The sequence below is a fragment of the Zonotrichia leucophrys genome, chromosome 6, assembly GCF_028769735.1.
Source record: "Zonotrichia leucophrys gambelii isolate GWCS_2022_RI chromosome 6, RI_Zleu_2.0, whole genome shotgun sequence".
Lineage (NCBI taxonomy): Eukaryota > Metazoa > Chordata > Aves > Passeriformes > Passerellidae > Zonotrichia > Zonotrichia leucophrys.
This window is the reverse complement of record NC_088176.1, coordinates 20153830-20174634: the sequence shown is the minus strand read 5'-3', so window position 1 is coordinate 20174634 and position 20805 is coordinate 20153830. Positions and strand designations below refer to the sequence as shown.

The 20805-nt window shown below is 45.8% G+C and overlaps 1 protein-coding gene across 1 annotated transcript in view; it reads left to right on the top strand.

Annotated features, from left to right (window-relative positions):
• Positions 1-19766, top strand: part of SYNPO2L (synaptopodin 2 like) — a 31878-nt gene extending 12112 nt beyond the window's left edge. The window contains exons 2-4 of the mRNA XM_064716789.1: positions 337-488; positions 2976-3637; positions 17431-19766. Of these exons, the coding sequence (XP_064572859.1) occupies positions 337-488; positions 2976-3637; positions 17431-19766 (3150 nt within the window). The remainder of the gene's footprint in view (positions 1-336; positions 489-2975; positions 3638-17430) is intronic.
• Positions 19767-20805: the final 1039 nt, after the last annotated feature.

Genomic DNA, 20805 nt, shown 5'->3' with positions numbered 1-20805 from the left:
TTCCTTCTCTGAAACACAGACTCCCTAACCAACTTAGGAGACAGGGAACAAGAGGAGAAGACCATGTAGATATTCTTGAGTCTTTCATCTGCACTAAAGAACTTCAACGGAGTTGGTGAGCAGGTCAGGCCTATGTTCAGCAGAGTGATTCTTGGAATTAACAGGGATACAAAGACCAAAAGGCATAGCCAGGGCTCATCCAACTCCAACCTGTCAGCACAGTAAGTCTTAGGGCTTATTTTATTCTTTGAGAAATGGAGCAATAGAAGGGCCAGCAACTGCACTAAATAGCTGCTGTTCTTCCCTTCATCCTTATCCTCTCTCCTGCTTTTTCAGATTCGAAAGAGAAGCAAAGCGTGCCGTGGAGGCCTGTGGGAAAATGATGTTCTAGTATCTATCAATGGGAAGTCATGTGCTGGCCTGTCCCATGCTAATGCCATGCAGATCATCGATTCCTCCAATGGCATGCTCAACATCCGTGTGAAAAGGTAACCTGCTCCCAAGTGCCAGTGCTGTGACAGTGCAGGCAGTAGGGCGCTTTCATCCAGTACACCAGCTGTCCACACCCAGCAGAAACAAGGCAGGCAGGAAGCCTTTGGTTTCACCATACTGCAAGGTGTACTAGGAGGACTTACCCATGTCCTAACCTGGCTAATATGTTGACATCTCAATGTTTTGCCCTGTCTTACAGTGGGCTGTTGTAGTCCAACAGTCTGTATACTGACTCCTACAAAGATGAGAGGTGTGTGGCTAGGTCCCTTTTTCATGGGAAGAAATATCTAGTTCAGGGGAATACTGGAGATGAAGCTCAAATTTATGGACAAAAAATAGTCCCAGTAATGTTCCCTGTCCTCCCTGTGCTAAGTTAACCCAGTGCGTCAGTGCATGCTGGATGCAGCCCAAGCTATAAATGAGTAATCCTATAAAGGTGAAGGCAGCAAAGCTGGGTGAGCTCCTAGCTAGTCCACACTACTGCCTAAACAGAAGTCACCCTCAGAAAATCAGGCCCTGGTGAAGGAGGCTGGGAGATGTGATCTTCTGCAGTCCTGAAAAGACAGAGAGAGCACTATGAGCAGTGGGAAGGGGCAGCCACGCTGGTTGTTGTCATCCATAAAGCAGGAGCAGAGGTGGGCAGTGCTCAGAGAAGGAAAGCCTGAGCATGGAGGATCTTCCCCTTGGTTTCAGAAAAAGTGCTGGTGCCTTCTGATGTGCTCACTCTATACCCTAACTGTGAGTAAGTGGGAGGGGTAAGTTCTATACAAGGTGTCCAGAATAGCTCCTGGTCCCCTGCCAAGGCCTTATCTCACACCATTGGAGCCTATCTGCAGCAAACAGGTGCCTGGGCAAATTTTAATCAGTCAAGATCAGCACACTTTGAATTAACAGTGACAAAGGCAGGCTTCTTGCATCCTCTGGATGGAGCCAACACTGAATGGTTTGGAAATAATGAAATCAGTTGGTTTCATTTGGAGTAGTAGAGAAATCATCAAATGTTGTTTTCTTGATCACATGTCTATTCCTACTTCATCTCTACATTCACAGAGAAAACACCAATCATTCCTGTTCAGAAAGGAGAGGTAGCTGGATGACTCTGGAGTGTGTGTATTTCAGAAAAAGAGGGAGAGACATTTACCTGACAGTACAGAACAAGAGAAACTGGCTTACAAGCAGTTATGCTTCTCAGTTACCTGCTCAAGTGTTTAAAGAAGAGGAGGGACTGTTCTGTTTCGCTTGTGGAATGTTGAGGTTGCTCCCCAGTGAGATTTCATAATGGCAAATAGTATTAAAAAATAAACTGCCAGAGAAATTCTCCCACCCTTAGATTACAAAAAGTTTGCATTTGACATAAATTAAAATTTTTCACAGTTTAGAACTGGGATCCAAGTCATGAGTTGCACAGCTTTACAGAGGCAATGCTGTCTTGCCTGGCTTCATGGTATGCATGTCCAGAAGGCAAATACATAGGACTCCTTTATAGCTCTTATAAGCCCTGTGAGTCTGACAAGAGAAATAACAAGTTCCCGGTTCCATCTGTGCAGGCTGGAGTCAAACTGCTGTGGAAATTCAGACTCACTCTTGAGGACAGGGAAGATAGACTGGGTTCTTTTTCAGTCAGCTCAGCCAATTCTCTTTCCCTCTGGAAGCCAGTAGCAGGGTTAACTGCCTCAGTCTGTCTGGCACCTACTCCAGTCATCCCTCCAGATGTCTTACAGGCTTGAAATTGCTATGTCTAAACCAAAGGCAAATGCCACCATGGATTGGGCTGGCCAGCATGACTGCATATGGTTGTCAAAACCCAGGTAACTGACAGCTTGTGAAGCAGCACCACAGTGAGCAGGCTAAATGTTAGAGTGGTCTTCTACCACCAGATACCATAGTCCTATCTCCAAGGCTTGAGCCTTTATATCCTAAGTATTTGCTATTTACTCCCACGTAGAGATCAGAGCAAACAAATAGCACTGACTTCTTGGGATCTCAGTCTGAACTAAAGCAGTTTGGGGGTGCCAGATCTGCAGATCTGACACAGTCTCAGCTGCAGGAGCAGCTGGAGTGCAGTGTGATAGCTGAGCACCAGCCGTTCTCTGCTGACAAGCTGCAGGCTGAAGGGTTGGTCTCACTGTCCTGGGGAATGCTTGCTATGCAGGAATTCAGCTCTCCAGGAGAAATGCCTGGGGAGCTGATTAAGCTTGGTAGATTTTTTATGGTTTTAGGGCATTCTGATTTTTGAATGTTTAACACCTGGTTTCCATAGAGCTGTGAAGCAGAAAATGAGAATGAGAGCACATAGCTGATGTCAGGGATAAGTCTGTCCTTGGCATCTATGCCTCAGGTGTCTGTACCACCTGAAAAACACCTGTAACACTGTCCTATAACACCTGCATGTCCCAGTCCATAGTCCTCTCTCACTCCAGGGTTTCCTTCCAGTTTAACTGCACAAACCAAACCTCACTCTCCACTTTTCCTTCTCCCCACAGGATAGTTGGTGGGGACCAGACTGGCCCGTGGCTCCAGCGCTCCCCTTCTCCAGGGCAGCGAGTGCTCTCTCCACCATCCGCGCCCAGCCCCTCAGCACAGTTACTCAGCTCTGAAGCAGCCGGAGCCCCAGCCACCACTCAGCCCTCGCAGCCATGGAGGTCACAGAGGCACCTGGAGAGCCTCACGTCCCCACCGGACAGCGAGGCCTACTATGGTGAGACCGACAGCGACGCTGACAACGTGGCGCAGGAGAAGCAGCGCCGCGCTCGCAGGAAGAGCCCGCGCTCCCCGCCGGACAGCACCAGCGGCAGGGCGGACGCGCCTCAGGACGAGGTGTCCCTGTCCGAGCAGAGCGGCTACGAGAGCATGCCCGAGGCTGCGGCACAGGGGGGAGCCGAGCCCGCCGGCTCCGGCGGGGTGGCCAAGAGGGAGATTGTGTGCCTGCCTGGCAGCCGCACGGACACTCCGTTCTCGGACAGCGAGGGACAGCTGCGGCCGCCGTCAGCAGAGGGGCGGCAGCCTTCTCCAGAGGCGATGCTCCTGCCCCACGCCACCAAGGCGATCCGAGCGGAGCGCCACCTCATCCCCATGGTGGGGCCGGTGGAACACCCGATTGATGAAGACCTGACCACCACTTATACTGAGAAAGCCAAGCAGGCCAGTAAGTCCCCTAAACCGCCATTCACCCATGCCTTTTCCTTGTGCTGGATGCTCCTTCCAAAAGCCTGATCCCTGCAAACGCCAGGTGGGTTAGCTCCTCTGGCTTACAAAGGAGTCAAATTCGCCCTGCAGAGACCAGGGCTTCCTGCTGCAGCTTTGGCCCTGGGGTATTCCTCACCCAAGCCATCCTAAGAAATAGAAAAGGTAACTTTGGCCCTGGGCTATTCCTCACCCAAGGCATCCAAGAAACAGATAAGGTAAAGAGTCTGGAGTCAGGGGTCTGGGAGTCACTCACGGAGGCTGCAGCCATTCAACCAGATGTGCTCTAGTACCTCTATGTGCTGGAAAAAGGATGGATGTCACTGGTTTCTTCAACACTTTGGGCTAAGAAGACTCAGGTGACATGATGGTGTCAGGAAATAACTTGGAGGTTAAACTTCCCTGGCTTTCTAGAGATCTTATGGCAGCTGAGTTTGCCCCTTAGCTACCTGTGTGTTAAGCACAGAACACTCATTTCAAGAGGCCCCCAAGGAGCCTTCTGTTCACTTCAGCTCTCCATGGACACACAGGCATGCAGTATTACACAATTAAGGATGATGAGAGATCATTTGTAGAGAGCATAGCTGCAAAAGTGTCTTGTCAGAAACAGATTTATTTCTCTCACCCTGTCCAGTGCAGGGAGGGACTCTTCTACATCAACTTTCCCTGCAGGCATTCACTCCAGCAAGGATGCTCATGTCTGGCTGGCAGCAGCTGGTGAGTTCAGGTAGAATTTATAATTTTTTAGGTGTTGGCAGTGGATGGTTGCCAGCAAGGACAGGCAGGAGTTGGTAAATTAGCTTGAAACAGTTCCTTGTAGCGCCATCCCTGATAGTCAGGACCTTTCCATGTGGAATAAAGTACTGAAAAATGTAGTGTAGTATATGGGTGTTGGACATGAAGTGACCTTGATTGTGAATATCATTTCTGATACACATAGAGTATTTCAAGCACAAATATGAGTGCAGAACAAAGTGTTATCTGATTTCACAGTTGTGATCTATCTAGTTGTATTAAAAACAAGGTGAGCATAAATTTATCTTCATATATGTACCTCAGTGTACTATAACTCATTACATTTCTGTGAGCCTGGAAATAAAGTTTTAAAGAAGTGACTTTAAAAAAGTGACAGAATGGAAAAGAGACACAGAAAAGTTACTAGACTGAATCAGAAAGAAGACACGTGGATTCTAACTTCTGATCCTCTGCTTCAAATGCTAGACATTTTACCCAGGACAGATAATACTGCAAGGCAATTACTAAACCTCTATTTTATCTTTGGGCTAAATATTCTTTTATCTGTTCTGCCTAAGGACTCCTGTAGAGGTAACTTTCAAACCTAGGTGCTTCCTTCAGACAGGGCACTGTCCTGCTGCTCTTTCCAGTGTTACAAGGGGAGGCTCAGCTGGGTCCCTTATGTCTTGCTCTGCTGGGCACTGCACCTGACCTGGTGCCTTGCTCTACTTCTTCCTAGTCTTTAGCTCTCATTTTCCTTAGGACAGGAAAGAAATCAGCAATCTCAGCCTCCCTAAAGATGAAGCTATTTTTCCCCCTTTGAATGATGTCCAAGCATGAGGTGAATGTTGAGAAAGGCATGTTCAGCTGCTCCCTGCCACCCGATAGTCCTAGCAGTACAAGAGCAATTGCTTTACATCAAGATTTATTTCCATGGACTGCATCAGTACAGAGGGATCCCAGAAAAACTATGTATTTAATTCAGAGCATTTCTGATGGCAAGATAATATGCCATGGCAGGAGATGATGCAATAATATTGCCAGCTGGAGTTAGGGTTCCCAGAAGCACTGCAGACTGAGGTAATATTTTAATTCTCCTATCACTCCTTCACTGCTCACCCTCTTTTTGGTTTATGTTTGGCCAAGGGTGTCCTTCTGTAGGAGTTACTCTGCCAGGGATGGTAACTCACAGGATGTTTTCTTGTGTTAGGGATCTTACCAGTAAATGAGAAAGCAAAATTCTACATCCTGATCATGCTGGAGCACAGCAGCCATTAAACCAGAACTCCAGTTCAGCAGCCAGTGACTGTGAGGGAAGCAAGCAAATAAGGAAGAGAGACGGAAGGTGTTCATTATGTGGTGAGCAGAGCTAAAGAACACCCATACCTGGAATAAACACAGTATAAACACAGGTGGAGGATAGGGGACTGCTGAGCTCCCTGGCTCCATGGGAGGCTGCTTGGACTGGCATGGGGGGACACGGTAGAGCATCTCTTGCCAGAAAGGTGCAGCCTTGGTGAGGATGTCTGGGCTAGCATTGCTCCAGCTCCTACAGCTGCTCTAGGCTCCCATGGAGACAGCAGCATTTAAAGTTCTGTTCCTCTGCCTTTCCTCAGCAATATCCACAGCACACCACCCTATACTGGGACACAGACACTCCTGGGTTTTGCTAAACAGGAATGTGAAATAATGGTTTAAAAGTCAGGCAGAGTTTTAAAACCTGAGTTAGCTCCAGGAAGTGACTTGGACTATCAGTTGGGAGAGCCTAAGTATCGATATATAGGCAGGAAACATTTAAGAGCCACTGTGAATACCTTTGCAGATGGCTGCCTTTTGAAGCACTAGTTAAATATATTCCCAGTGCATCTGCAAATACCTTGCCACAGCCTTCTTCAGCTCCCACCACTGCACCATAAGAATGTGAAAAACTGTTTTGTTGGGACTGACCCCCACTGTTCCTTATCCTTTCTTCCTAGAATGTACTACTTTCTCATATCTGCTCTGATGTTTACTTCAATTTTGGGGATATTTCTCTTGTCCTTTGTTTTAATTCTTTCTAACTTTTCACTGTAATTTTTAAGCTCCAGAAACTGTCTCCTTTTCCCACTTCTCCCTGCACCTCAAGCAAACAGAATTGAGGGTACATTATTTCTAGATGAGTATTTAGAAACATCAAACCTCTATATAAATAACTGAAATCCCTGAAAAAGAACAGAGATACATAATAATTCTTTTGCACATCACCAAGAGTAGCAACTGACATTCTTCACTGCTCTGTTGCCCTGAAGGATCTCAGTAACGCTGCTACTGCTGTCACTCTTGGGTTTTCTATAACTTTGTTCTTTACTTCCTATCTCTAGACAGAAAATAGAAATTTAAAAATCTACATCAGTTTCAGGGGGAAAGTGGGAGTTTGTGGCAGGGAGAATCAGACTATAGTTGCCACAAGTAATTACAGGTGAAGTTCTTTGGTTTCTCATAGGTTCTGCAGTGTCCTTCTCTTCTCACCCCACCTTTGGAGGCTTGGGATCCATCTGTAGCCAGGGTTGCTTCTTCTCAGCCACTTGTGCTCTCTGGGGTGCACTGTATTTTCAGCCCCATTGTAAATCATCTCACAGGACAAAAGTCTCAGCCTTTTCCACAACTGGAAATAGGACAGACATACCAGGAACAGCAGTCTATTCCTAACTTGCTATCACACTGTGTCAGTGAAAGAAGTGCTTCAAAATATCTTAATTTAAACTTATCTGCTGAACTATTTTTAGTTCCTAGGATTCAAGAGCCTCTCCATGTATGGTAGAGGAAGGAGGGAAAACTGGGTGGGGAAATTTCCTCCTCTGCTTTATATGGGCCTGGCTGCCTGTGCAGAGTCATCAAAGTTACTCATTCCATATCAGAAAAGGAAATCCTTCTTGTTTAAAGCGGATGTACAGCAGCATCACTTGAAAAGATAGGTTGCTTATAAATAAGTGGCCTATTCATCAGCAGGTCATAGAGATTACCTCTTCTGAGAGTGACTGCAGTCACATTTCTCTGCAGAGAGGGTGAGTGCAGCAAGCCATCTCTCAGCCTGTTACAACTGGTATAGGCCACAGGGGCTGTGAGCAAGATGAAGTATCTGAATGGCAGCTTGAAGTTATTGCACATTTTCTATTTGGCTTTCAGCTCTGACAGTTGTAACTCTAATGATCACAGTTATGTGACTGTTAGACTAACTCACTGGTTTTGACATTCACTGCAGTCTAGGAGACCAAGAGGTTTAGGATAATAGCCTACTACTATTACATCCTACATGCCTTAAAGTAAAATAGAAAAGCATTCTGCTTAGACCAGGAGATTAAAATTAATTCCTGAACTATTGATCTTACAGAAGTCTGTTCCTAGCATTATGAAGCCATGCTGAATCACCCTTGGCCCTTGCCACTCTATGAGCAGCCAGCCTTTCAGGAAACAAGGACAACAGCTTCCATGGTTGAACCACAGATGGAGGGAGTGATCTCATTTCAGCATGCATGAAACTGGAAATTGCTTCTGCTTGGAAAATCAGTTTCCATACACTGCAGCAGCAGTTTAGTTGTATGTCTTTGTTTAAGAAACCCCACTTAGTAACTGTCATTCATGTGTGAATTCTCTGCCCCTTGGAAGGCATTTATTAAAGACTATAGAGAGATAAACACCAGGCATCTAGAGCCCTCTCTCTCCATTTCTCCACCTTTAGGCTTGAGTATGACATTTAATCTTATTCCTTCGGTTGATGTCCTTCTACGGAAAGCAGAGGTAGTATTTTCAGGCTGATATATTAATGGGGCAGAACCCAGATTATAAACTACTGTTGTCTGTCTTAGCTAGGGTGGATGAATTTTTCATTCTTTCTTGAGTCATCTCATAATTGTCACAAGTAATTTGCCATCTTCCTCAGGTATTCTTACTGGAGACCTCCAGGACCGTTCCCTCAGGCATCACTCTTGTCCAGCATTTCAGTGAAGACGTTGTGGGTTGCAGCTCTGGAAATAAAGCTGATAGAGCTCTGCTCTGCTCAACCTTTGCACCTCACTGCAATCCTGCTGCCCCAGAGCCTGACAGAGACACAAATTTAGCTGAACATGTGTTAGCTCAAGATAAATCTAGCTGCAGATAATACTCTCTGGGAGGGGAAAGATCTTTAGCATTTGAAGATGTATGGAGGAAAACGATGTGATTCCTGAAATGAAAAGGTGTATACTCTCATTTGTTCTAGTACTTCTACTGTATGAGATACCATTTGAAGCACCTTTTTTTAAACAATCAGTTACTCAGACGTTACTTCTATGTTATTATTGTCAGCACAGGGACTCTGACTCTGGGTCACAGTTCCTCAGACAAGATCAGAGGTCCTTCATCATCCTGCTGCTTGTGAAGCAGTGTCAGAGTTTGCTTCCAAGCTGACATTTCCATGGTCCTTGCAGAGCCCCAATTAATGATTTTTTCAGACTCTGTTGTCTCATATGTTAACATAGCCTGGCCTTGAACATGCACTTCTACTCTGACTTAGGATGTGTAAGGCTGATGGGGAACAATGGTATTAAATCAAAATTTTGCCAATAGCTCAGATCACAAAGATGATTAGATAATCACACTGAAACAGCTATACATATAACCCCATAGACTGTCTTAATCAAGCTGGTAGTTTTAGATTCCAGGGTTTTGACATATTAGTTGAAAGAATTTGTAATGCAAAAAGACAACAGGAATCCTTTCCCCATCCAGTTGTTTCCATCAGTTCTGAAAGTAATATGGGACAAGCTTTCTGACAAGATAGGGACAAGTCTGCTCAGGGACAACACTGAAATGTTTTTGAGACAAAGTGATATTGATGGATGAGGGAGAGGCATAAAAGGGTGAGGCATAAAAGGACTTTGACAAGGAGTGATTAAACAACAGGCATTACTCAAGAGAAGTGAGAGAAAATTATAGTTAGGAAGGAGAAAACTGTCAATCTGGCCAATACCTGGCTAATTGTTCTTCAGTTTCACTTAAACACATCATAGGAAGGGACACCAGTTTGCTGGGAAATGTGTAAAGCTTTATTGTCATCAGTATCTACCACTTACATTAACTAAGAATCTCACTCTTTGCAGAAAGACACAGGAGCAGAAATGGGGGTGAGTAGATTCAGCATATCTTGATACACTGACTATACTGAAAGGACAAGGCTCAGTCAGCTTCTCTGTAGAGGTCAAATGTAAGGAATTAATGAAACTTGTTCAGAATGGTCCTCAGTCCTTGCCAAGTACCTTGGAATAATGAGAAGAATATACCCTTCTAGCAGACGTAGACTGTGATAATAAGAAAAAAACAATTATTTAGCTTCAATTAGGTGCATGAAGTGATTTTTTGGTGCATTTTGCAGAAAACAAAATGAAAAGTAAAATCAACATGGACTAACAAAAATTAGAAAGAGTCTTTGACCTGCTCAGTAAGATAAGACTTCAGGCTGAAGGAATAACACGAACACAGTATATGCTGGCTTCTATAAGATACTTGATACAGTTCCACATGACTTTTCCAACGAGAGAAATATGGATGAGATAGGAGTACCGTAAGGTGACCACACAATTGGCTAAGAATAGAACAGAAAACATCACTATTAATGGCTCATGATGTCAGATGAGCTAACTGGCTAAGTTGGTAGTAGTGTTTCACTGGCCTTCTGAATCCAACAGGACTACCTCTATATTTTCACCCACAGAGCTTTAAACACTAACGTCAATCAAAGGTCCTCTCCACCTCAATGTTATATGACTGGCAAGGAGACAGATGATAAAAAATCCCAACCCTCTTCTCTTCTGTCAGTGGATCTTATCCTCTGGCTGCACCTAGACGGAACGAGCAGCATGTACTGTGGGGCACACCACAGCCCCCAGACTGCTGTTACTCACATCTGGAACTGAGCTGAGACACCTTGCAGCTTCTCTCTGGTTTTTCTTCCCAGAGAAACCCAGGTGTGTGGGGGACACTGGGGAGGGAGGGGGGTTACCTGGACTGAGGAGCTCAAAAGTGTTCCCAGGTACAGCACTATTGTCTTCCTATCTGCTTTTTTCAGATGCTAATCCCTGCTAGTGAAGCTTTGTAAATGTGGCTTGTTTCTCTTGGGTGTTGCATCTAGTGAGCAGTAACAAGAAATAGCAATAATACCATTTTCAGTGGTGTCATGGGGGTTCAGTGAAATTGCTGTGTATTAATTGGCAGATGACGTAACACATGGAAGATATACAGTGTCTCATGAAAGGCTAGAATTTTTAATGTGGCAGGAGCTTGAACAGTTGCAGAAAATGACTAAAATCAACTGGTCAATGAGACTATCTGGCAAGTGGATTAATCAAGTCCACATAGTGAGATGGTGAGCATATACTTGTCAGTATCACTGGAGTAGATGTTGGATAGACTGAAAGACAAAAGACGTGATCAATCAGTGGTATCCTGCTGTCAGACATCAATTTTGTCAGCAGCAGACTTAGCAGATCCTGGCATCCTTTTAATTTATGTTTTGTATTTGATATCTCATTCTCTCATGTCTAGTAAATGCAAATCTCTCTGATGTCTGTCTCTCACATTCAAAATGAGAAAGCTTTTCTCTCTCTCTGTGTGTGTGTGTGTATGTGTGTGCATGTGTGTGTGAGTGTGTTTTCTTACCAGTTTTTGATGCCAAATTAAGACTGCACTCAGGCTTCTCGCTTCCTGTGGTGGGGTCTCTCCTCTGCTGAGCCTCCTATTTCCATGTAAACTTGTAGGAGCATTGTATCTTTGTGACTTCAGACTCTTAAAATTAGCAAATGGACTCAAACACTATTAGCATGAAATGGGTAAGATCAAAAGACGTGCAGCATTGACTGAATAAATCTTTCAGAGGAAATTGGGCTAAAACTGCAAAAGACAGATTCACTAGTGCATTAAACAGGTGCTGTCCTGGCAAAAGAAAGTTCTCCTTTGGGAGAGGGCAATGTAGGGAATATCCAGGGCCCAGGTGTGATCTGTCAGCACAGAAAAACTGGCCATGTGTGCTACCCTTTGCACTTTTGCCCTTATATTTCCATCTAGCTCAGAAAGAAGGGCAAACTGTCACCCAGCTGAGAGATTTTTTGAATGAAAAAGCTACTCAAGTGTCCAGCTGGACACCATGGGACTAAGATATTGCAGCCATGCACAGTGATGTCTCTACACCCTCTCTGCCTAACAGAGCTCTCCAACAGCAGTATGGCTAAAAATGCTCAAAGATCTACAAAATGAATGGGCATGTTTCTTTCCCTGGGCTGTTAACTTACCTTCAGAACAGCCTGTTTCTTTCTGTTTTTCCAAAAACAGTACTTTGCAGTGGGGCAGTGTCTCAGTGGCACATTTAAAATCACTAGCCATTTAAGAAGAAACACTGGTTTGACAAGTATTTTAACTATATAACCTCAGATACATGCTAAAGTGTTTCAGACTTGAGTAGGACTGTAGCATTTGTCTGTAGCATCCTAAATTGGAACTGAAGCCATATCTGTGTTTTATATTATGCACAGGTTATGTGATGGAAGTGTGAAAATATCCAAGAATGACAAATATTTCCTATCCCAAGAGTTTTAGCTTTACTTTGATGAAAAAGAATATATACCCCTCTGCTTAACTGTTTGCAATTTAAATACTGATCAAAGCTTTAAACGTTGAGACTTTCAAGGGAAATACTTAGAAGGTCAATATAACCCATCCAAATCTTATTTTGAAAGGACTTCAGGTATGTAAAGTATGAGATGTCTGTAGCCTCTAATGACTTACTGAGATATTTGCAACATTAGCCATGGAAAAATGACCTTGTCTGACATAAATAGCTGGAAGAACAAAATTCGAGGTGACCTCATATGAAAAAAGCAGTTGACAAGTAGTATTTCATCACAGAGGAACAGGCTCTTTATCTCCAGAACTAGCAGAGTACCTTATTTTCTATAGTAATGGCTTTTCTAGAATTCGGTCTTGGTAATAAAATTTACTGGTTTTTGTTTCCTAGAGAACATGAACAGTATCTGACCTCATGTAAGTCTGCTTGTTCAGTAGCTTTCCTGGGCATTAAAATGCTTTCTTTTAATAAGGTCTGATCTTGGAAAGATTTTTACTTTTTATACTTCTTTTTACTGTAATTAGGTAACAAAAATAATTTCACTTCAGTGAAACTTAGTTAAGAGGAAAACTTCCATAGGCTTTGCTTAATAGAAATTTTTCCTTTTTGTGGGTTTTTTCCAACAGAATTCATTGTGTACATGAAATAAGTGCTTTAGAAGTTAACAAAAAGTTTTCTATAGAAATTATTCACTACACCAACAGAATTTATCAGAGTTTTATAACCCTTCCTTTTACTCTTTTATCTATTCCATTTGAATGTTCCTTCAAGAGACTGAGCTGTATTTTCATTCCAGTGGTATGTATCAATATTAAAAGGTTTCCCCAAAGACACGTATATATACATATATCCCGATATGTGTAAATATTCATCAAGGAAGAGGCTTGAAGAAGAACCACTTTCATTGCTCTTGCACTAAGAGCCTCTGTATGACACGTGACAGGTCTTGTCACTACAGCAGTGTTGCCTTGTGAGAGTTGTCTTCTTGGTGTGCAGTGATGGCTGCTGGATTTCAGCATGCATAGCCAGACCTTCATTTTTCCAGTCTAACACTGGAGATTGTCTGCCAAGGCTACAGAATTGCTAAGGCTGGGGCTGCTGGAGGGAGAGTCATGGGAGGGTGTCCCTTGGCCACAGCTCTGGGGTTGTCTCACAGGAGCTATTGCTGGAGTACAGAAAGGAGTGGTAAGACAGGACTAGACAAAGTGTGAAGAGATGCTGAGCAGGCCACAACTGCAGAGATCTACAGACTTCCCAGCACCATCTATTCCCTTCCTTCCCATCCACCACAGTCCTCACTATCAGCATCTCATCTTTCAACACCTCTCAGTCTCCTGTGCTGGAGCTCTGAATGGTGCTGCCAAAACACCTCTCCCTGGTTTCCAAACTCTCTGTCACCCTCCCTGGGCACGACCAGTGTAGGTAACAGCCTCAGTGCTTTCAGTGTAGGTAACAGCCTCTGCTGTTTTAATTCAGCTAAAAACTTCACTGCAGACATCCAGAATCCCAATGCTCCTCTGTTAAATGTTCCTCAGTTGTGTACACAACAGAAATCTGAACCGAGGACTGGTTCTCCTCAGACATGGAAGAAAATTGATATACACAGGAAAGCCCCTGCTCTCTCTTTCCTTCCTCTTAACCTGGAGCTGAGTGCTCTCTGAGAGTTTCAGGCAAGGGAACTTATTTTCCTCCTGTGCAGGTTTCTTCTGCCTCTCCATGTTGGACAAGCACACTGTGTTAGTTTTATCTCTCGGAGGGGCTCTTTGGCACAGAAATGCATTGGTAACACTAACTTGAAGCCTGCACCTTTCTAACCTGAAGCTTACACCATAGAAGCTGTGATAATATAGAGTATATTTTCTTATTTTAAACTAAAAAATAGGAGTTTCTCCTTACAGGGAGTACAGGGAGGGGGAAAGAGTAAGTTTAAGTGCCAGGTGACAACGTCCATCACACTGTTCAGTGATGAAGCTATGAAGACAAAAATAGACAAAGTGACCTCATGGCTTTCAGCAGCAAAGCCTACGAGACAAAAGAGAGGCTTTAAAAGGCCTGTGGACTGATAGCAAAGAGCTTGGACATCTCAGAGTTTTGGTTCTGCTCCAGAAGAGCTTTGCTTTGCCTGTCTCTCATTGCCTCTCTTTCTGTTTATGGGGAGTTGTGAATTAAACGGGCTTTGTGACATGCCCAGCTCTCCAGGTCTGGACTCTACTTTCTCAAGCTTGGATCAGCCTTATGCAGGTACAAATCCTTTTTTCTTTTCTTTTCTTTTCTTTTCTTTTCTTTTCTTTTCTTTTCTTTTCTTTTCTTTTCTTTTCTTTTCTTTTCTTTTCTTTTCTTTTCTTTTCTTTTCTTTTCTTTTCTTTTCTTTTCTCTTCTCTTCTCTTCTCTTCTCTTCTCTTCTCTTCTCTTCTCTTTTCTCTTCTCTTCTCTTCTCTTTCTCTTCTCTTCTCTTCTCTTCTCTTCTCTTCTCTTCTCTTCTCTTCTCTTCTCTTCTCTTCTCTTTTCTCTTCTTCCTTTCTTCTTTCCTTTCCTCTACTTTTTTTTAGTCTACTCTCCTTACCCCATTCTTTTGCCTATTCTGATTTCATTCTTGCTCTTTACCTTCTACAAGTAATCTTAGGAAGATTTCTCTTCCTGTTTTTTCTTAAACTGTTGTGGAAGATTGTAGCTTGGATAGCATGACCATTTTTCTGTTGGGAGGACTGGTGTAATTGGTTGTGTGCTTTAGCCTTTGATGAGGAGAAAGGAGGAAGAAGAAAAGAGGGAGGTGAGAAGCAGGTCCCAGAGGGCCCTATTTGCCAGCTCCTTCAGAGCACAGGACAGTTCAGAGCAACTTTCTAGGGAAGTTGTACGTGAACCCTAATGCTGAGCTAGGACTACAGGCTGGTGGAGTTAAAGACCATCTTTTGTTACATTTTCTCTGACAGTATTTGCTAGCCCAGAGTTTAGAGTTGGCACTTCCATGGTTGGCTGCTGTCAGAAAGGGCTGTGCAGACATCACTTTGAATGGTGTTGCTCCCTGTCTGGTAGCTCCTGATGCTAGAAATCCTCCTGTGAGTCACTCAGGCCAGAGCTTACATATTCTGCACTTGACTAAGACCCTGTGGGACTGCTCTTTCTCCTTGTAACTTTAGAAGCAAAATACCACCAGGTGAGGTATAGCTTTTAGTAAGTTGTTTGTAACAACTTCCCTTATTTTTCTCCATTGTCAACAACCCCTAGAGACACAGGCATGCAGATTTGTAAGTGAAGTGGGCAGACCTTCAGGGTCTGTAGCTTGTTTCTACCATGGAGAGCAGGTCTTTGAGGGCAAGTCTGTGACTGCCCTGAAGAACACTAAATCTACACACAAACCTGGACACTACTTCAGTCTTGGTTCAGCAAGGTGGAGTTATTCTGTAAGGAAAGTTTTGCCAAGAGCCTTCACTTTGCAAATGCAAGTACAAATAATGAGCCATTTCAGCATTGCTTTTCCTGTTTCTAGTTCTGGGTGCAAAGGAGAGGAATGGACTGTGCATCCCCATGAAGTGATCTCAAACCACAGAATTGCCCTTGCTGAAGTCTCAAAGCAGCAGCATGTGCTGTGGAATGGCTGCAGACTTTGAGAGCTTCCTGGAAGGACAGAGCTTTGCAAATCAACACTTTATTTTCAGCATGGGGTGGGAAAGGGAAGCTCTTTCTGCTGTGGTTACACTGATGCAGTGTGGAATGATGGTGCCACAATTGTGTAGACTAGAAAGGTTTTGGGAGACTGCAGCCCTCAGGAAAATGAGTAAACTTCTTAACTAAGCTCCCTGTCCCTCACTGCAGGTTACTCTGACATTAACAAGTTCACATTGAATGAATGCTTTGTGATAAATTGATCAGAAGTGAGATCCTGAGAGGACTGAGCAGCTTCCACAATCTCTTGAGCTAACACCATCCCTCAGTACTGCCTTGCACCCCTCTCCTCTCCTCTCCTCTCCTCTCCTCTCCTCTCCTCTCCTCTCCTCTCCTCTCCTCCCTCTCCTCTCCTCTCCTCTCCTCTCCTCTCCTCTCCTCTCCTTCCTCTCCTCTCCTCCTCTCCTCTCCTCTCCTCTCCTCTCCTCTCCTCTCCTCTCCTCTCCTCTCCTCTCCTCTCCTCTCCTCTCCTCTCCTCTCCTCTCCTCTCCTCTCCTCTCCTCTCCTCTCCTCTCCTCTCCTCTCCTCTCCTCTCCTCTCCTCTCCTCTCCCTTCAGCACAGCAGAATTTATTACATGTCTCTTGGGAATGTCAGGGCTGGACAAGGTGTTTTTTTTGACAAATTATTAGATATGTACAGTGGATGGTTGTTTCATCTGTACTATCATGCTGGGAAAAAGGCAATGAAAAAGGGTGAAATGAAAGACATCACAAATTAGTCTGTGGTTTAGGTATGTGGGGCTTTTTTTCTGTGCAAGGCTAATGCTGACTTCTGTCACTTCAGCAGTGATTCAAGGCATGTCCATACTTTCACTGGCAGACAAGCCTGGTTTTACTATTGAATCCTGTTCACCACCTGCTTTCCCTGCACACAAAGACAGAGGATACAGTGCTCCTCCCTGGGGCTTTACTGACCACAGAGCAGGTGGAAAATGATTATCCCACACTGTTATGCCAGTGTCCCAACAGGTGGTGTCTTTTCCAAGCAAGCCTAAGTGGGTTTCCTTCTGGTCTGGCTGATCAGTTGTGGGGATCTGGGATTCTTGCTCAGGAGCAAGTACTCTTCTTCCATGCCAGGCATGGGGCACAGGGAAGAGACCACAGCAAGGATGAAATCATTCTTCCTTTGCCTCCTGCAGTGGCAGGGCTGCTGCAGAGCAGCAAACAGCCCTACACACAATGCTGCTGCACCACACTGACTGGAGCTGACATTGCAGGGCTTAGATCAGGAGCGGCCCTGCTGTGCCTGCAGAGCACCCCTCCTTTTTGCACACGTGCAATCCTCTAAATGGTAGAAGGAACATCTACAGAAAGCAGGGCTCCACCTTCAGGGTGAAAAATAAATGGTAAAAATTTCCACAAGCAAGGGAAGCACTGTAAAAACATCAGGGACTCTTGTTCACATGCTTTGGAAATAGGAAATCCCAGGTCTGATGAGTAAACTTAGACTGGCCATCGGAGTGGGAGGAGTTCCCTCCCCACACCTGCATTGACTTCTAGTGTGTTTGCAGGAAAGAGAAAACTGCTCCTGATTTTCTACCAACAGCTATAAAGACACAGTTTATAAAGACAGTTTCTATAACCAGCAAAAGTGGAATGAAAAAAAAGGGCAAGGGCTGTGTTTCCTCTTATGTTCACTAGAGGACCTATAGCCATTTCCCTGTCCACCTTTGCCCACCCAACCTTTTCTGACCTCTCAGAGTGCCTCTTTCTATCTCTTCCAGAGCTCCACCGCCACGAAAGCATCCAGGAGAAGAATGTGAAAGAAGCCAAAACCAAGTGCAGAACCATTGCATCCCTGCTGACAGATGCACCCAACCCCCACTCCAAGGGGGTGCTGATGTTCAAGAAACGCAGGCAGAGGGCTAAGAAGTATACATTGGTGAGCTTTGGCAGTGTGGATGAAGACCGCTCCTACGAGGAGGAAGACGGAGTTTTTCCAACCAGTGAATCTGAATTTGATGAGGAAGGTTTCTCTGATGCCCGAAGCCTAACTAATCACTCAGACTGGGACAACACTTACCTAGACATTGAAAAGTCCAAATCTGACTCTGAACAGAAGGAAGAGAAGCAAAAAGGTTTGAGTGAAGCTTCAGGTAAAGGAGCACGATTATTTGAGCAGCAGAGGGAACGGGCTGGGAAGTACACAGTTGAGAAAACTTCAGTGCAGAAGAGCCCAGAGCTTGCCCCAGCTGCCCAGCCAAAGCAGGGCACAGTGAACGGAGATATGCCTGTGCCACAGAAGGCAGACAATGTGCCCCTCAGCATCCACCTGGAGGCTGTGCAAGTGCCCAGCAAGCAGCCAGCCACTGTCCCCACTCAGCTCCTGACTGCCCCCAGCCCCACTTTCTTCCCTCCTCCCCCAAGCACCCCCGACCCCTTCTCTGCAAGTTCAACAAGCATGTTCAACAGGTCTGCACGGCCCTTTACTCCTGGCTTTTCTGGCCAGCGTCCAGCAACGTCCTCTGTCATCTTTAGGCCGCCTGCACCCAAAAAACCCACTGAAAGTCTGGGTGGGCAAAGCACAGTGGTTCCCCCTTTCTCACCTCTGGTTCCAGGAACACCTGCCAATGCCCCAGAGCCAACACGGCGTGGTCCAGTCAGCTCCTCCACATCTCTGTATATTCCTGCACCAGGAAGACCAACATCACCACTGGAGTCACAGCCAAAAGGGGGAGGAAGCGCTTCAGAGGTCAAGCCTTCTGCCAACACTGCCCGGACATCCACCACCTCTATCTTTCTGTCAACTCCCTCAAAGCCAGGAGGGGATGTGGCCTCCACAGCATCCCAGCCACGAGTCCCTGGAACAGCCTCTTCTTCATTGTATATTAGTCCAGCACCATCACAGCACATGAGAAGCAGCTCCCCTGTGCCAAAACAGCCTTCTCCTGCCATAACTCCAGCAACGCCACGACCTCCTTCAGAGCCCTTAACCTCCAGGGAGCAGAGGATTGCTGTGCCAGCTCCCCGCACAGGCATCCTGCAGGAGGCTCGCCGACGGGGCAACAAGAAACCCATGTTCAGTAAGATTGAGGAGAAGAAGAAGAATTCACCCAATCCTGAGCTCCTGTCTCTGGTGCAGAACCTGGATGAGAAGCCAAAGGGTGACCACCCTGCAGCGGGCTTTGAGTCTGGGCCTGAGGAGGACTTCCTCAGCCTGGGTGCTGAGGCCTGCAACTTCATGCAGTCCTCAGGCCGCAAGTTCAAGACCCCACCTCCGGTGGCCCCCAAGCCTCAGCAAGATGCTGGATTGGTCAATGGGGCCCAGGACATGCCTCAGCTTAAAGGCAAGGGGGCAGAGCTCTTTGCCAAACGCCAGAGCCGCATGGACAAATATGTGGTGGAAACAACACCGAAGCCAGAGTCTAAGCCCAGGACCCCCTCTCCATCCCCTTCTCTACCCTCATGCTGGAAATATTCACCCAACATCCGGGCTCCTCCTCCAATAGCTTACAACCCAATGCATTCCCCTTTCTATCCTCTGGCAGCCAGCAAATCTCAGGCTAGCAAAGCAGAGAGCAAAGTGAAAAAGGCACCTGGCCAGAAATCAGGGATCAAGGTCATTGATTTAATGCGTCACCAGCCCTATCAATTGAAGTCAGCCATGTTCTGTTTTGGGGATCCCCCAAACCCCAGCACTCAGACTACTCCTGGTCAGCCAACCCCACAGGCTAGCTCATCCTTCGTGGCAGCCAAGCAGGTCCCTGTGAAAATAGCCAAGACCCAGGAGATTCGTCGCTTCTCCACTCCGGCTCCCATGCCAGCCTCCAGCAGCCTGGCACCCACTGTGCTTATGCCCCGCTCAGCCACCACGCTGGATGAGCCATTGTGGAGAACAGAAATGGCCTCTTCTGCCCCTGCTACACCAGCACCCTTCCAGGTGGAGCTCAGCCCCTCCCCTAAGCCATATCAGAGCTCCCCAGAGCCTGGACAGGTGGGACAGGGACCTCCTCCAAACTCAGCCTCTGCCTCTCGGTTTCAGGTGGCCAGGCCCAAATTCTCTGCAGCAAGAACAGGCATGCAGGCCAATGTGTGGAGGCCAAGTTTTGGCCATCACTGAGGCAGGCACCCCTCCCATCCTGTCTGTGGCCCCACAGAGATAGTGCTTGTTTTGTCTTTCATGTCAGCTCAGTACATTGGGATGAGTGACACAAAATGAAGAAAAAAAAACTCAAAAAATTACTGCCCTTCTGCACCACCCCCTTCCCCAGCCTCCCCTTGGTCTCAGATGGAATGCTTCATGGAAAGGCTTACTGGCTGTGACTACAGTAGGAGAAAGAATGTGGAGAGAGGGCACGTGTGGTACACTAAGACTGGGAACTTATACACAGCAGCAAAACCCACCTCCAGAGGGGGTGAATGGCAGAGATTATCTCACATGGAGACATACACGAAGCAGTAGTTTTCCTTTCCCAAGGGCTTTGAAGTCACCCCTGCATGGAAGGAAACTAGGAGGCAAGAGCTTTCCAGGAAGAAAGGGCGAAAGGTGGGATTACAGAGCAGAAGCCGCAGCTTTCCCATGAGACTGTTCTTCTCTGATCCTCCCAGTCTGTCATGTTCACTTGTGTGTGCACACACACATGCACACAGCAACACTCAGCAGGAAGTGAAAGGACAAGTGGGGCCTCACCTGGGACATTTCTCCCAGAATTCCCTCGGTGGGGGCATGGGAAAGAAGGCAAGAGAGCAGAGGGAGCAGTGGTGTTTGCCCATGCACATGTGGGCAGTGTGGCTGTGCCCAAGAGTGCCCATGTGTGCCTGTTCCTCCAGTCACCAGGGCTGGGGCTAAAAAGGAGAGTCATCCTAGCTGGTACTAATTACCACTATCAGGTCTGGAAATAGTTTGTAAAAGAGGAGCTTTGAGGGGACTTGATGGGGCTATCACCACCTGTGGGAACTGCAGTAGGAAGTATCCATTTTTAAGGATACACAAAATCAAAGCCAAGCTCAGGAGTGTCTGGTTGGCACAAAGAAAGGCCCTGCAGCATCAGTCCCATTGAACAGGATATGGATGCTGTAAGTAGAAAGGTGGATTGCATGGGAAGAGGTACAGTTGGCTTTAAAATGAGACAGGACTGAATATGCACTTGTTCGTGATC